Here is a 17,406-nt window from a genome sequence, read left to right as displayed (position 1 = left end):
ATAATGCTCGCATTTGATTTAGCACCAGATCCAGTCGTCAAAATGTCTCAAAGTACTTAACAAGACTTACTGTAAAATGTGAAGGCACTGAACAGTCAGGGATTTGGACCTCAGCAGCGGGCGGGGGGTTGGGATCAGGAGGGGTGGAAGGCAGGGAGAGTAAGGGTTGGAGGGTGACCAAAGGCGGTCTTGAAACAGGGCTTGAAGGAGGCAAGGGAGGGAGCAAGGCAAAGGGCAAAGGGCATGGAAGTTCCAAAGAGTAGGCAGAGAAACTAAAGGCCTGAACGCTGATGGTGAGGCAGATCGGGTTGGGCAGGGGACACGGACCAGGCCGGAGCCTGCTGAATGGAGGGAGCGGACAGATCGATATGACATTAGCAGATCACCGGGGTAGAAAGGAGCAAGGCCAGGCAGGGCTTTGAAGGCAAGGACGAGAATTTTTAACTCTATCCTCAGGGGGATGGGGAACCAGTGGAGCTGGGGGAAGGTGGGGTGATAGGGTCACAGAACCTGATGGGAGAGAGAGCACGAGTTCTGAACGATCTGCAGCTTGTGGAGGGTCGAGTTGAGAAGGCCGACAAGCAAAGAGTTGGAGTATTCGAGCCCAGATGTAATATATCTCTATAAGGGCCCATCTGGGATGCCTCTTTCAAGGCTAAAAAAGCCCAGATGAACTTTCCTCTCTAATAACTCCAAATTGAGGATCATACTTCTTGCTCTGCCTTGTGTCTTTAGCCGTCCCTTATGTTATACAGTGTGACATAAAATCTGCATACATTTTTCATAGATTCATAGATTTATAGAATGTTACGGCACAGAAAGAGGCCATTCGGCCCATCGAGTCTGTGCCGGCTCTTTGACAGAGCAAGTCACTTTCACTAACCCCAATCACCAGCTTTCTCCCCATAACCCTGCAAACCCGTCTTCCCCAGATACCTATCCAGTTCTCTCTTAAAAGCTGTTACCGAATCGGATTCCACTGCCCTTTCAGGCAGATCATTCCAAATTCGAACAACTCGCTGAGTCAAAAAAATTCTTCTAACCTCCCCTCTGCTTCTTTTGGTAGATATCTTAAGACTGTGACCACGAGTCACAGACACACCTACCAGCGGAAACAGCTTTTCCTTATCTAGCCTGTCGAAACCTTTCATGATCTTGAAGACCTCTATCAGGTCCCTGCGTAACCTTCTCTGCTCTAATGGGAAAAGTCCTAACTTCTCCAGCCTGTCCTCATAGCTAAGGTTCCCCATTCCTGGTATCATTCTCGTGAATCTCCTCTGCACCCTTTCCAGTGCCTTAATGTCCTTCCTGAAGTAAGGTGCCCAGAACTGGACGCAGTACTCCAGCTGAGGCCTAACCAGTGTTTTGTAGAGATTAACCATAACCTCCCTACTCTTATACTCTATGCCCTTACTAATAAAGCTCAGTACACCAAATGCCTTTTTTACTGCCTTATCTACCTGTCCCGCTACCTTTAATGATTCGCTTACTTGAACACTCAGATCTCTCTGTACGTTCACCCCCCTTAAGATTGAGCTACCAAGTCTATATTGCCTCCTATCATTTGTCCTACCTAAGTGTATCACCTCACATTTATCCACACTGAAATCCATCTGCCACATGTCAGCCCATTCCACCATTCTGTGTATGTCTGCTTGCAGTCGGTTACAGTCCCCTCGCTATTTACTACCCTACCTAACTTTGTATCATCTGCAAACTTGGAAATAGTGCTCTCTATGCCCAAGTCCAAATCATTAATATATATTAGAAAGAGCAGTGGTCCCAATACCGATCCCTGGGGGACACCGCTGCACACCTCCTTCCATTTCGAGAAACACCCATTAAACATCACCCTCTGCTTTCTGTCACTCAGCCAGTTCTTAATCCAAACTGCCACTGGTCCCTTAATACCGTGGGCCTCTATTTTTTTTATTAATCTCTTATGCAGTACTGTATCAAAAGCCTTTTTGAAATCCATGTAAATAACGTCCACCACATTTCCCTCATCAACCCTCGCAGTCACCTCTTCAAAAAAATCTATTAGATTTGTTAGGCAAGATTTGCCTTTAACAAATCCATGTTGGATTTGCAGCTTGTCCAGAGAAATGTACAGCTTGAACATGACATCTCAACTCAGCTGATTAGGCAATGTAGCCAAAACAATGATTCACTTGTTTATTCCTACCTCACTTTGTTCAAACATGGTGAGCAATGAGTCAGGTTTTTTCAAACACACCTTTCACCTTAGCACTTTATATTTCATCTGTGGATTATAACCATAACAATTACAGCAGAGGTGGAGATCATTTCGCCTAATAAGCCTAACTTGGTGTGAGCTCAGCCACTGGTGCTCACTACCAATGCCAATTCCGTGCTCTTTCCTGTACATTTTGATATATTTCCCCTTCAAATTTGTTATCCAATTCTTTTTTAAATCTTTTAAATATTGTGGTCTTAGACTCAGTAACAACTTGTGGCAAAATATTCCATATTTTCAGCCTGGCTCAGTGGTAGCACTCTCGCCTCTGAGTCAGAAGGTTGTGGGTTCAAGCCCCACGTCGGGACTTGGAATCACATAGTCTAAACTGACACTCCAATGCAGTGCTGGGGGCTGTGTTGCATTGTAGAAGGTGTCGTTCTTCGGATGAGACATGAAACCAAGGTTTTGTTCGCCTATTTAGGTGGATGGTAAAGATTCTATGGGCTGCTCGAAAAGAAAAGCGAGTTTCTCCCTGGCCAAGAAAGACTCCAAAATAAAAAAAAGTTGGTTACTCACTTCTGTGGCTGATTATGAGACTGGCCACACTGTCCTTCGTTTACAAAATACCAACAGTCAAACAATTTCACAATATATTTCTCGGCAACATGGCAAGGTGCTATATCAAATGCAATAATTAAAAGGATTAATATATTCTAATAACTTCTGCATGGAAAATGTCTTCAAATCTCCTCAATGACAATTCTGAGCTTATACCCAATTGTTAACCTTTTATGATTGAATACTTTTGCTTCCTATTTTTACTTCCTATATATCATTCATTCAATTTACGTCCCTTATGATTGAATACTTTTTTCTCCTATTTTTACTTCCTATTAATCATTCTTTGCATTTATCTGCATTGAACTTCCTTCACCAATGCTTAGCCCAGGTACTGACCCTATCAAGCTCTCTCTGTAAGATCTAGCTATCTCCTTTGATTCCACAGCTAGCTTACCATTTGCGAATTTAACTGCCTTCCACTGAATCTGGGAATTCAGATATTTATATGTAGTGCAACAACAACTTGCATTTACACAGTGCTCTTCATGTAGAGTAACGTCCTGGAGCACTTTACAGAAAACTACAACAACTTGCATTTAGTTAGCATCCTTCTTGTGTGTAGCATCTCAGCAAGCTTAATAGTGACAGAGCTTTGTTGCCAAGCTGGGGAGAGAGGGGAGATGATCGTAGGAAAAGAGAAAGGTCTTCAGGTCAATCTCACGATGGTAAGGAGGGGGCAAGGCGGAGGGAATGAGACAGAGTTCCATGGTTTCTAGTAACAGAGTTAGATGGCGATCAAGGAAAGTTGAGGGGTTAGCCATAAGTGAGTTTGAAGAGGTACAACAACAACAACATTCCATTTATAGAGTGCCTTTCATGTCGGGAGGATGTCCCAAGGCGCTGTACAGTTGGGTCGGAACCCGAGCAGGGGGGAAATGGTCAGGGTGAGGGGAGGGAAGGGAGGGAGCGAGGAGGGGGTAGAGAGTCGAGAGGGGAGCTGAAGGCACGGTCAAAGAGAAAGGTCTCGAGACCGGCCTTGAAGGAGGAAAGGGAGGAGGCGGCGAAGGCACTGGGGGATGGAGTTCCAGAGCCTCGGGGCTGAGAGGCTGAAGGCCCGGCTACCGATGGTAGGGCGGTTGGGGCGGGGGATGTGGAGCAGACCGGAGCCAGAGGAACGGAGGGTACGGGCAGGTAAGTAGGGGGATAGTAGGTCGGAGAGGGTAGAAGGGAGCAAGGCCGTGAATGGCCTTGTAGGTGAGGATGAGGATCTTGAATTCGATCCTCTGGGGGATGGGGAGCCAGTGGAGGCGAGCGAGGGTGGGAGTGATGTGGTCCCGAAGCCTGGTGCGGGACAGTACACGAGTTGCAGAGTTCTGAATGACCTGCAGCTTGTGGAGGGAGGTGCCGGGAAGGCCGGCGAGGAGAGAGTTCCCATAGTCCAGCCTTGAGGTGATAAAGGCGTGGACCAGAGTTTCAGCAGTGTGAGGGGTGAGGTAGTGCCGTAGACTGGCGATATTCCGGAGGTGATGGAAGTGGGGATGGGGTCAAGGGAGCAGGTGGTAGGTTTCAGGGATAGGATGAGTTTGGTAACAGAGGGTGGGGAAACGGGTACGAAAGTGTGTAGGGGAGGATGGGTAGGAGTCGGAGTGTGGGAGGGAGGGGGTGGGGGGTGGGTGGATGTTGGAGGGGAAGTGACCGCGGAGCGAATTCCCTTGATTTTGGATTCAAGGAAATACAGCATCTCCTCGCAGTGAAGGTTGGAGGAGATGACCTGCGCGGGGTGGCGGGGGGGGACGGAGGAGTCGGGATGTGGTAGAAAACAGTAGCCTGGGGTTGTTCTTCACCTCCAGGATTATCCTGGAGTAGAAGGACGACTTGGCCGAGGCTAGAGTGGAGTGGTAGATTTTGAGGAGGTCCAGCCAGATTTGTCGGTGGACCGTTAGGCCAGATTTGACGCTGGTGCGTTCAGCGGCCCGCACCTGGCTCTTCAGTGAGCGGAGGTGGGTGGTGAACCAGGGGGAGGAGCGAGAGTAGGAGACAGTGCGGGTGTTGATGGGGGCAAGAGTGTCGAGTGTGGAGGAGAGGGTGTTGTGGAGGAGGGTGAGAGGAGAAGAGCGGTCAGTGAGGGTTGAAGGCCAGAGGGAGAGGAGTTCAGAGGACTCCAAGGCAGCGGTTAGGGATTGTGGGGGTAACTTCTTCCAGGGGCGATAGAAGATGGTGGTGGGTCTGGTGGAGGTGGGGAGGGGGGTGAAGGAGATGAAGTGGTGATCGGAGACGGCCTTGTCAGTAATGGTGACATCCGAGACACTGAGGCCCCGGGTGATCACCAAGTCGAGTGGGTGGCCGTGACTGTGTGGGGGAGTTGATGTGGAGGGAGAGGTTGAGCGAGGAGAGCAGGGAAGAGAAGTCTGAGGAGATGGAGCAGGAGGGGTTGAAGTGCAGGTTGAAGTCGCCCAGGATGATGAGGCGATCAGAGCAGAGGCAGAGAGATGTAAGAATTGTCGAAATATCGGAGATGAAGGTGGGAGAGATTTTAGGGGGCCGGTAGAGGAGGAGGATTTTGAGTGAGGGGGGGGCGGGGGGCGCAGAGGTTTTTTTTTTTTTTTTGCGCGCGCACACTCCTGAAATCTAAACTATGAGGTAGGATTTGAGGCGGGATTTAAAGAGAGAAAAGGGACAGGGTGAAGGGGTAGAGGAAAGGAGTTCCAAAGTTGAAGGTGTAGGAACTGAAGCCTCAGCCAATGATGGTGACACATGGAAGGTGGGGGACTGACAGCAAGCAAAGAGGGTGAAAGGAGAAATAGGGTATGAGAAGGTTTGGACTCCAAGACAAGGAGGTACCAGGAGCTGGGTGGATTTGTAGGTGAGCGTAATGACCTTGAAATAGATCTGTTGAGAGACAGTGGAAATTGGTGAGCACAGGGTGATGGGTGGGTGGAGTTTGATGCAGGTGAGAATGTACGCGGCAGAGTTTTGGGTGAAATGCACCTTTGAATGGTGGAGCTAGGGAGACCAGGAAGAATCAATAAACTCTAAGTGGGATGGTGTGAATGAGTGTTTCAGTGGCATTGGGTGTGAAATAGGCAGAGGCGGGTGGTCATAGTGAGAGGATGTGAGGAAGAAAATAATTCTGTGGATCGAACCAGATGCAAAGGTTGTGCTCCAGTTTTGGAGAGTTTGAGAGAGAGTGAGGCTGTAAACGTTGAGGAGGTCAGAGTCAGAAGAGAGGAGACGTTGATGGGAGCTGAGAAGAATGGCTTCCATCTTATCCATAATGAGTGGGAAGAAATTCATCCAGGCCCTGAGGACATCAGTGGATTTGGAATTAAGAGTAGAAGTGGATTTGGGTGCCATCCACATTAATAGGGAAGTTAACCTTATGTCTGGGGATGATGTTCCCAAGAGGGAGTACGTAATTGAGGAAAAGGCACAAAGGAGGATAGAGTCTTGAGTTGCACTGCAGATGACCGTGTGGGGGTGGGAGGAGAAACCATTAGCTGAGACAGTGTGTCAATTAGAACCAAGAAATTGTGTGGCCTTTCTTTATTCTTCCTTCCTTTATCATACCTGCCAACTCTACGGGGTTTTCTCCATAGACTTTAGGCCCATCTACATACAGATCTGCAGGGAATGCTCCATAGTCTATGGGAAGCAGATATCACACTAGTTTCTTCGGTGAAGTGAAAGCGCATGGGTGGAGCTGAACCGTGATTTGAATGAAAGCACGGGATTTGCACTTTCATTCAAACGAGCAGTTGTGACAATGTAATATCCAAGCTGCACCCAACTCTATCTCTCTGCTTCCACGCTTGATTCTAGGACAACTGACGTCCTGACAGACTGTCAGTCAGATATCAAGTCCTGGATGAGAACCAACTTTCTACAGCTGAATGTCAGCAAGACTGAGGCCCTCCTGTTTGGCTCGCACTAGCGCCTCCGCACCTAAGGCACTGGCAGCATCAGCACCCAAGGATGCACACTCCACCTCACCAAGCCAGTCAGGAACTGGGGCTTCTTGTTCGACCCTCAATTATCCTTTCTCCCTCATATCCATGCCATGGCCCGCTTGCTCCCTCCCTTGACTCCTTCAAGGCACGACTCAACACCCTCCTTTTCAATCGTGCTTTCAGCTGCACTCCTACCTCTCTGCCCACCCTCACTCCAACCCTGCCCCCCACACTCGGGTCCTGATCCCCGACTGTTCAGCGCCTTGGGACGTCCTCCCGATGTGAAAGGCGCTTTACAAATGTCATTTTGTTGTTGTTGTAGTAAAGGTCCCTTGGTATAATGTGCAGCTTGAATTTGCACCTATTCAAGTTGCCCATTAATGGCCCCTAACTATTAAGTTTTACTCACCTCCTCACAAGAAGTTTCACCCATTGGCAAGGTGCTTCATTTTGTACTGTAGTGCTTAAGGAAATAAATTGGAAAGTTTTGAGAGAGGTGTTGCTTGATGTCCCGTCGCCACGACAAGCTTTATTAAAAATCTACTGTTGTTTTAATAAATCTCCAGCTTTTTTGTTGAACATCTACTGCTTTTTTCTTCAGCCAGGTTGGCAGGTATGCTGAGCCAGTTACTAAGCAACATTAATATTAGTATGTATTTCTTGTGCTCTCGACTCTGGTAAGCATAGGTATATTATGTCCTATGCCTCCCATAATAGACAAATTGGTATGTCACATCCTCAAAAAAATCTAAGGCTGGTGGGGCAAGATCTGCTCCTTCCAAAGCTTGTTGGCTGACATTAATTAGGCAGGTTTTGAAAGGGGAAAAAGTAGAAAGAGAGGGAACACATCCAATTCAAAGGACTACCCTCCTTATATTACATGTCATATTTAGAAAAACATTTCATATCTTTAACAAAATAACATCACATACTGAGAATTACCGGCTTTCAACTCTCTCCCCTTTACCTGGGCCATGAATAATAATAATAATAATAATAATGAAAACATTTATGCAATTTTAATTTCTAAGTTGCCTTGCAAGTCAAGTATAGAAGTACTTTGTGTGGATGCTCTTATTAAATACCATACATCCAGATTCCCTGTTTGCATAACCATGTATAGAAATATGATTTTACAACAGGATTGTTTTAGGAGGAAAGCTAAGAGGTATGATCTATGAAAGCTCTTTGTAACTTGGGAATCACTAAATTTGCAATGCTTATTATGGAAACAACACTCAAAGGCTAATGAGGTACGCTATTATGTTGGTGAGCTCAGCAACACAAAAGAAGCCTCATAGTCATAAGATCTTTTATTCTGCTAATGAACATAGGGAACAGCTTGTTGTAAAATGATCCAATCCTTATTCTGAATTCTCACCATTATATCGAGTAAATCTGTACTCCTTCAGGCAAGAATGCATTGGATTATCTCTTTTTCACACCTGCAAGCTATTTTGGAAGGTCCTTTTCTTGGTCCATGACACCCTGTGTGTGCAGTGAAAGTATCACTGTAATGGTGTCTTTCCAAATGAATTTTCACAAAGCGATATTTGGTTACATGGCTCTTGCTGTTTATTCCTCCATCTTGGTGAGCTTTAGAATTTTTTCACTGGATTTTATTTTACAGCAGATAAGATCAGCATTTTCCATAATTTGATCTCACTCCAGCCTATCGCACCTAAGAGGGGGCTTGTTGTCTTTTTGATGGTTTCAAACTCTCCAGCTATTTTGTTTTGGTCAGCCAGGTGTGCCACACATGCAGAAACCCATCACCATGTTTAAAGGATCTAAACCTGACTATGCGTCCTACATCTGTATACCACCAAAACATGAAAATTTCCTTGTGGAAATGGAATGTATACTTTCCTTCTGGAGGGACGTCCCTGCTTGCCTAATTCCAAAGAGAATTGGGAATATTTTGCTGAGAACAAGTCTTGGGGACATCAGAATGTCTGATGGGAGTACCGTTGGGAGTTTAAGAAGCTAAAATTGCAGTGTGCCATCGAGAGCAAGCCATCTGGCAAGCTTCCCACTGCTTCTTCGGGCTTTGGTTTGCAGGGTTAACAGGAGCAGGGTTAACTGATCTGCCCTCAAAGTCTTACTGCTGAGCCTGACTGATGAGCTGGTGTGTCACCAGTAGTATACACCAACCCGAAATAGAGGTTGCTATGGATGAGATGCAGTAGAGCCATGGCAACCTTTATTTCTATTATTGAATCATTATTGAGGTGCGTTTCTTGGGCAGTTTGTTTGCTCTATGCCAGCAAAGTTCACCAAAAATGAATCCATATTTACAATGTGCAATGGATGTCTGAATGTATCTGACATGGTAATGAAACTATCCACGTAACATTTAATTCTCATAGTTGAATCTCTTTCAGTGTCATGAATTTTGTTCATCCACATATGAATGTGAGATGATGCCAGTGAGGTTATGGTTTAAATTCCTGGTGACTAGCCAAAGATTTTTTTATGTAGCTTGCTACAGGCTTGCTCATCAATTCTGACACCATATTCTGTCAATAATTTTGATAAAATAAATTGCAATAAATTCAGTTTATAATAAAACAGGATTCATTCATCTGGCCAGTATAATTGTATATCTTGTTATAAAATCTCCCCAGACTTAATTATGGTATTCCTAACAGCTCTATTGAGCATACCTGTACTTAAAGTAACAACAAACTGCACCACACTGGGCACACCTATCGCAACAGGTATGTATATTCTGTTTGCTCAACTTTTGGCAAAATATAGTAATGTTATGGCTTCCATACTTTTCAAGGTTAATATTTAGTGACTATATACGCAGGGAAAATCATCAAAGAAACAACAACAACAATTTGCACTTATATAATGCCTTCCACATAAGGGAGAATTCACAAAGTGCTTTACAAAGATAGAATAGAAACATGAGCTGGGAGGTAGTAGATGTGTGTTTGTGTGTGTGGGGGGGAGGGGGAAATCGAAAGGCCACAGAGATAGATGAGTTTTAGATGTACTTTAGATCTTGACATATATTTTAAGCACTCCAAGATGCTACTCTGCTTGAAGGGCACTATCTAAATGTAAGTTGTTGTTGTTTAGAAAGCAGAGAAGAAGGGAGAGAGGCAGATGGATTTTGGAAGAGTTTCAGATGGCGGGGCAAAGAGGCTAAAAGCTTGGAGAAAATATGTAGGGTACACAAAGGTGCAATCATAATCTGGGAACACTGCCTGGTTTTCCTTAATAATAAAGCAACAAGTCAGAAAGACAGTAATGCAAATATTGGCAATACTTCAGGAATGCAGACTAAACACAGAGCTAAATAATGTACTCAACTTGAATTTGAACTAAATGGAATGAATACTTAGTGAAACTAGTAATCAGCTCCAAAATGCATGAGAAGTTACATTCAGTACTAAATAGTTTAATGGTATTAAAGAAATTATGCTAATTAAGATGCACTTCAAAATTAAATTCAGAAGAAAACATATTTGACAGCTAACAGAACACATAAATCGGCCCAGTCAGCACTCTGCAGTTACGTCGTTAATCTTGACAATATCACTAGTTACAAAATGGAGCATAAATAAATTTTAAAGTTAGAATAGAAATATAACATTGTTTAAGTAATACCATTTGGTTGAATGCTGATATCATTGAATCTTGTTTCAAAACAGTCTCAGATGGGGGATGTTAGCACTTGAACCTACATATCAAGGTTAGCAGAAATACCCCAAAGATTTTCAGGTTGATACATTTACAGGCCAACAGAAACAGCTGGGACAATATATCACTGTTCTAACTTTGGAATGGAAATATAAATATAGGAAAAACTTTTATTGAGTATATTGTGGAAGGTTTTCCAATAAAGGTCAGAAAATACTGGTTAGACAAGAGAGTTGAAATTGTAATTTTTTCTCTAACGATCTTCCATTCTCTACTCATAACTGCACATGTTTTCCCATGTAACAGTATTTGGACCACTATAAGAGGATGTCCACTTACGCTAATCATAAAGATGTAATAGATAACATACAAGCCAGGTCTGTACTGCCTTGGGACATCCTCCTGACGTGAAAGGCGCTATACAAATGTAATTTTGTAGTTGTTTGTTGTTGCCTGTATGAGGTCTGTTTGAATACCATTCGCTTGGACTTTGTACAAGTTGAGCTTTTCCTCTTATGCATATTTCCTTTAACATTGGCAATCTTGGTTCTTGGTTACTCAAATAAACTTGTGGTTTAGGCTTCAGACAGCTCAGCTTGAACTTGAACAAAGTCAGATTATTGTGAATGAGTCCCGCAAGAGGCTGATCTGGAGTCCAGTAATACTTATTCAATACAAGAGTGAATGGAACTACAGTATTGAGACAAATCATCTGTTTTCCTCATACAAAAGTTACTTGTATGTATTTGACGCCATTCACCCTCATTAAGTGAGGTCTAATCTGCAATACTGCATTTGCAAGACAGCGGCTGCTGTTTTGCTCGTTGGCCTTTATTCGGACTTTGTTGTGAACCCTCTATCCTTCTCCACTCTCTCCATCCTATCTCTCTTCCCTGCTCTGTCCTTTCCTGCTTTCACTCTTGCCTATCCCAGGGTTTTCATTATGTCTTCTCCAATAACTTCTCCTGTCCCTGCAATCACATGTGAAGTTCCTCAGGGTTTTATTCTTGGTCCTCTTTCTCCCTTCGTGACATCATCTATAGGGATGAGATCCACTTTTATATGGATGACACCCAATTCCATCTCTGCCCTTCCCCTCAATTCCAGGATCCCTGCTGTTCTGACCGACAGCCTGTCAGACATCAAGTCCTGGATGAGTTTTAACTTTCCCTTTCATTACCATCACACACCTCCACCACTTCTTCTTGCCGCCTCCGTCCTACCCTTCCTATCTCCCTGCTTGATCAGGCTCCCACTCAGTCATTGTAAAGCGCTTTAAGCTGTTGTTTGTGACAGGTGCTATATAAGTGAAACTGTTTTTCTCTCATTAAGTTATTATCTTGGGTTGTAAGAAACAGACTTGTTGTTCATATTTCTCTGAAAAAGAGGTTTGAATCATCTAATGAAAAACTATCGCTGGAGAAGGAGAATGTGCACAACATCTATGCAGCCTTTTCATTGTGCTTTCTTATTGTCAGTTAAGTAACCCAATCCTTGTGTGATGCAAAGTCATGTGCCTGGCAATACAAAATGACTCTGCCAAATATGGTTTTATTAAAATAGCAGCGACTCTAAAGCATGTTGTCTAGCAGTACTTTCGTTAACAATGATATACTGAAGGCAGATTTTAAAAACTACCTATGCCAGAGGAATGCAGTGATAAGCAACATTATGTTTCTTCATTACCACAGTCCCATTACTTTAAGATCTGTGCAGACTGAGGTAATTGAGGCTTCGTCATCCTACCCAAATTGTAATCTGACTCTTGTTTCCTAGTAGAGGCCGATGTGATAGGATCATTGCTGTGTCTGTCACAGGGAGTACAAGGAAAGCAGGAGTGGCTGGATTGATTTTTAAATCAATTTTAAAAATTATGTAAAAAATTCCCTCAGGAAAGTTGAGCCTGTAAGTAAAGATTATTATTTTCCTAAAACATAACCGCTTTGTAGCTGTGAAACTTAAATTAACATTACCCTGGACATCTTTACATCCCAGATTTGAAAACATTGGGCCTAATTTATGGTAAGGAATCCTGTTAGAATTCCCGTTGGCCTACGGGAACCCCAATCCGTAGGTAAATTGTGTCAGAGTAGAGTTCCTGCAGGCCATTTGCAATGTACAGCACTTCCACTTACTGGAAGGAGTTCCTATTTGTGCAATTCCGGTGTGACAAATTAGATCCCATTGTTCTTTTCAAGCATTCATATATCACATGTATGTCTCCAAAGACTATTATTGTAGAACTTGAAAAGCCTGGAAAATTATATTGGTAAAGTAAATTCAGTTCTACAATGTTTTTAAATGTTAGGAGAAAGTGCATCTTTTGTAACTGGTGTGGAAAAACCTTTTGGAGGGAAGAAGAAAGGAGAGGAAATAGAGAGAAAAAAAAGCCTGGTATGTGGCACATTCCTCTCAACACATCACATCATTTTCTTTCATGAAGTGTAAACGGAAGGTAGAAACACCCTCATGTTCTCTATAATTTTAACCCAAAACTTAGTTTGTTTCACTTTCAATGATATGACTTGCATTTTAAAAAAACAAGCCTCCTCAATATTAAGAGAGTAACATTTTAAAATCTTTGTGTGAGCTTTTGTATTTCTCCCCAAGCAACACTAAACGAAATGAACTATGACCCAATAGGATTGTTCTGCTTGGTCTCCTTGGGACGTTCTCCCGACGTGAAAGACGCTATAAATGTAATTTTGTTGTTGTTGTTTTATGTATTTGAAAAAGATAAATAATTACCAAACAAGATTTTGTATGTTACACTGCAAAATGTGTTTATTAACATTCCGTTCCACAGAAATTAAATGAGAAGTCAATCTACCCAGAAAACTTAAAAATTTGTTTTCTGGACAAGTGAGGAGAAAAACAGGAGGGATTGAACAAGAGAACAAAAATAGACAACAACAACAACTTGGATTTACATAGCGCCCTCCACACCGGACGGCGTCTCAGAGCGCTTTACAGTAACGGATCCCGGGGCCGAGCCAGGGGGAGGGGGAGAAAGGTGATCAAAGGCGCGGTCGAAAAGAAAGGTCTTCAGCAGAAACCTGAAAGTAGGAAGAGAAGGGGTGAGGCGAAGGGAGTAAGGAAAGGAGTTCCGGAGCCTCGGGGCATAGTGGCTGAAGGCACGGCCGCCGAGGGTGGAGCGGAGGACTCAGGGAACAAGGAGGAGGCCAGAACTGGAGGAACGAAGGCAATGGGCACTGTTTTCAGGAGAGAGGTCAGAGAGGTAGGGGGGTGCAGAGGAGAGGAGGGATTTGAAGATAAGAGTGAGGATCTTGAAATCGATCCTCTCTGGGACAGGGAGCCAGGCCAGTCTGGCAAGGACTGGGGTAATTGGGGAGCGGAGATTGGTGCGGGTGAAGAAGGGCAGGTTTGAAATGTGGCGGTAGTGGCTGGGGTTTGAGGGATCTAGGAAAGGTTTTTTGAGGAGGGGGTGATGACAGCAGTTTTGAGGGGGGCAGGGACTGATTCGGAGGAGAGGGACTGGTTGATGACGTCAGCCAGTAGTGGGCAGAGGAGGGGGAACTGGGTGACCAGCAAGTTGGTGGGGAGGGGTCGAGGCAGCAGGTGGTGGGTTTCATGGAAGTGATGGTGGGTGAGAGGGAGGAGGGAGAGACAGTGAGGAAGAAATGTAGGATGGGGGTGGTGGTAGGAGCAGATGATGGGGAGGGTGAGGGGGACAGAGAGGGCGTGATGGTGGGTGACAAGAGGCAGGTGGATGAGGTTGCCTGGTGGATGTTGTGAATTTTAGATGAAAAGAAGTCCATGACCTCCTCGCACTTGGCATTTGATATGAAGATTGAGGAGGCCTGAGGGGGGGAGCACAGAAGAGGCAGTAGGTGGTGGAATAAAAGATTTTAGGGTTGTGTTTAGCCTCCAAGATGTTGTTGGAGTAGAAGGCTGTTTTTGCACGTGTCAAAGAACGGCAGTAGCTGTGGAGATGCTCGAGCCACAGTTGGCAGTGAACTGTCAGGCCAGTTTTCCGCCATCTGCGCTCGAGCAGCCGGGTTTGGGTGTTTTAGCGGCAGAGATGGTTGTTGTTCCAAGGGGATTGGGTGGGTTTGGAGATGGTCCTGGATTTCAGGGGGATGAGGGAGTTGAAGGTGGAGGAGAGGCGATCATGGAGCAGCTGGACGGCTGCTTCAGGATCTCCGCAGGTGGAAGGCCAGAGGGATAGGATGTTTGACGATGTTAGGGCCTGTGTGAGGGTCTCAGGGGGTAGCCTCTTCCAAGGGCGGTAGAGGATGGTTGAGGGCTTGGTGGAGGAGAGAGGGATATGAGAGGAGAAGGAGATGAGGAAGTGGTCCGAGATGGCCTTGTCCATAATGCTAAGGTCGGAAATGTCAAGGCCAGACACTGAGACAGTGGCCTCAACCATTGCTAAATTTTCCACCTCCCACCCCCTATTACTCTTGTTTCTGCCAAATATCGGTAAGCTATTATATCAAGTTAAAAGCAAATTTGCTACTGGTACAGTACTTTTGAACCAGAAAACCCTAAAATTAAAAATGGTTGCAATGCACAACCTGTGAATCAATATCCAAAAAGGAAAGATTTTTTCTGATAATTCATCAGAAGCTGCCAGTTCTCTCGTGGAGACTGTGATGTGTATACTGCGTGTGAAAGGGGCTTGTGTGTCAGGTTATTTGTATCTGTGTGTGAGAGAGAGACATGAGTATGAAGAGACAATTTGTGGGTGCGTACAATACAATACAAAATTACATTTGTAAAGCGCCTTTCATGTCGGGAGGCCGTCCCAAGACGCTGGACAGTCAGGAATTTGAACCTGAGCTGGGGTCGGGGAGGGTAGGGTAGGAGGGTGGCCGAAGGTTCAGTCGAAGAGGAGGGTTTTGAGACGTGCCTCGAAGGAGCCAAGGGAGGGAGCGAAGCAGAGGGAATGTGGGATAGGGTGAGGGCAGAAAAGCTGAAGGCCCAACTGCCAATGGTGGGGCAGGCCGGGCGGGGGACATGCAGCAGGCCAGCCTGCTGAGTGGAGGGAGTGGACTAGTTGATATGCGGACAGGTTGATATGGGGACAGCAGATCACAGAGGTAGGGAGGAGCAAGGCCCTCAAGGTGTATGGCGTCTGATGAGTGTGTGAGGGAATTATGTGTTCTGAGTGTGTTCTGTGAATATGAAAGGAGATCAGTGAGTTAGTGTATGTACCCTAAAGTTAGTGAATGTGAGTGGTGAGCTTGTGCCGGATTATGTGTGTTGGAATATATTAGTGTGCTCAATTGTCTGAGTGTGAGCAGATGTGAGTAGGTGAGTGGGCAGAAGTGTGTGAGAATAAATCCCACATTTGGGACTCCCTTCCTCACCTCCTGTTCTCTGTTTTCAAAGGCCATCTAAAAAAAAACTCCTCCTCTTCCACCATCTTCCTTCTTGATGCTCTATGTAAAGTGCTCCAGGGCATTATTATATGTGAAGGACACTACATAAATGCAAGATTTTGCTGGGGTGAGTGAAATGAAGGTAAGCATGAGAAGGAATGCATATGAGAGGGAGAGGTAAGTGTGAGGAGGGGATATGGGGAAGGTGAGTAAGTATGAGAGCGAAGGTGAGTGTAAGAAGTGAGTAAGAAGGACTGGCTCTGGCCTCCTGCTTGTCCACCATCCCCTCCACTGCACCCCGAAACTTTGCAACTCTGTCCCCCCAATCCCTCCTCCGTTCTTTCCCCATTTCCAGATCGTACCTGAAGACATTCCTCTTCGGCCATGCTTACAGTCACCTCCCCCCGGCTGGGCGTCAGGCTCCGCCACTGTGAAGCGTTGCGAGACTCTACCGCAAATGAAGGGCGCTATATAAATGCAAGTTGTTGATGAGAAAGAGGAGAATGAGTGAGTGAGAGGAGATTGTGAGTGAGTAAGAAGGAGAGGGGGGAAGAGATAAGTGGGAGAGATAAGGGGGTGGGTGAGTGAGTGCAGGAAGAGGGAGTGGGTGAATAAGTGGGAAAGGTGAGCGAGGAACTGCGAAGGGGAGAGTGAGTGAGTGAGTGGGTGTTTGGAATGTGCAGTGAGAGAGCGTGAAGGTGCGGAGAGTGAGGTGAAGGTGCGGAGGATGAAATGGGCGAGTGTGAAGTGAAAGGAAATGAAGCCAGGATCTGGGCGGCTGTCAGGCCTCTGGCGCTGTTGCTAGGAGACGGCCAGTTGCCTACGAAGCAGCAGCCGCCGCCATTTTGTGAGGCTGAGTTAGCGCGCGGGGTGAGTGACGGTTGGTGAGCACTCCCCGCCCCCCCCCCCCCCCCCACCCCACGGCTCGCGTGAGGGGACAACGCGCTCCGCTCGCCGCCGCCACCATTACAGGACGGAGCGCTAGAGAGAGAGAGAGAGAGAGAAGCTTCGTGGAGAGGAGCGTTGTGGCACTGGCTTCCCCCCCCCCCACCCCCGGCCTTACCTCTTGGTGTATGTGCGATGGACGGGTGAGTGAAGCGGTGAGGGAGAGGGAGATGGGCCCTGGTCGGGGCCCCCCAATGGCGGTGGTTGTTGTCGGGAGTCTCAATGGCTGGTTGAAGTATGGAGGACGGACTGACTGGCGGTCGAGTCGGGCGACTTGTTAGTGCGAGCGGTGATTTCCTGACTCGAGGCTCAGCGGCTTCTCAGATTGTTTTTATCATCTTTATATATATATATATATATATATAAAATCTATACATACAGTTGAGTAAGGTATATACTGGTGGCGTTCTTGTCGATGAGTTTATTATGTTGCGTTTTGTGCGCACACACACGATGCTTTACTTCGAAGAAAAAAAACGTCAATTTTATTTTTTTGCGGGGGGTTTTTTTTTTGAAAAAAAAAGTATTTTTTTTTGTGTGGGGGGGGGGGGGGAGAGGGAGAGAGGGTGTGGGGGAGATCGAGGCTATCGTGCTGGCTGGAGGATTTTTAAGGAAAAAAAAATTTATCTTTCTTCCTCCCGCACAAATGAAAGTGTGCGTAAAACTCGCTGTCGCAGATCGCACCTTTTTTTTTCTGGGGGGAGGGGAGGGGGGAAATCTTCGCTTAAATCGAAAGTTGATCGGAAGGATAACG

General features: G+C 45.6%; 1 protein-coding gene and 1 long non-coding RNA gene across 5 annotated transcripts in view; both read left to right on the top strand.

Moving 5' to 3' along the window:
- Window positions 1–12,146: 12,146 nt before the first annotated feature.
- LOC103187138 lies at window positions 12,147–13,310 on the top strand. Its single transcript, XR_488852.2, has 3 exons — window positions 12,147–12,267; window positions 12,671–12,756; window positions 13,169–13,310. It is a non-coding gene; the product is annotated as an uncharacterized LOC103187138 (long non-coding RNA).
- A 2,100-nt stretch (window positions 13,311–15,410) lies between these two features.
- The window catches only part of ptbp3 (polypyrimidine tract binding protein 3), a 62,868-nt gene continuing 60,872 nt past the window's right edge, over window positions 15,411–17,406 (top strand). For 2 of the 4 annotated variants that reach the window (XM_007906510.2, XM_007906512.2), the window contains exon 1: window positions 15,411–15,849. In XM_007906510.2, the coding sequence (XP_007904701.1) occupies window positions 15,817–15,849 (33 nt within the window). In that variant the 5' untranslated portion in view covers window positions 15,411–15,816. Of the gene's footprint in view, window positions 15,850–16,658; window positions 16,796–17,406 lie in introns of those variants that run through there. The other 2 variants (XM_007906511.2, XM_007906509.2) reach the window with 1 other exon arrangement.

Source organism: Callorhinchus milii, unplaced genomic scaffold, assembly GCF_018977255.1.
Source record: "Callorhinchus milii isolate IMCB2004 unplaced genomic scaffold, IMCB_Cmil_1.0 Scaffold1, whole genome shotgun sequence".
In the NCBI taxonomy this organism is placed as follows: domain Eukaryota; kingdom Metazoa; phylum Chordata; class Chondrichthyes; order Chimaeriformes; family Callorhinchidae; genus Callorhinchus; species Callorhinchus milii.
The sequence above is the reverse complement of the archived record's forward strand: the minus strand, read 5'-3'. Positions and strand labels throughout refer to the sequence as shown.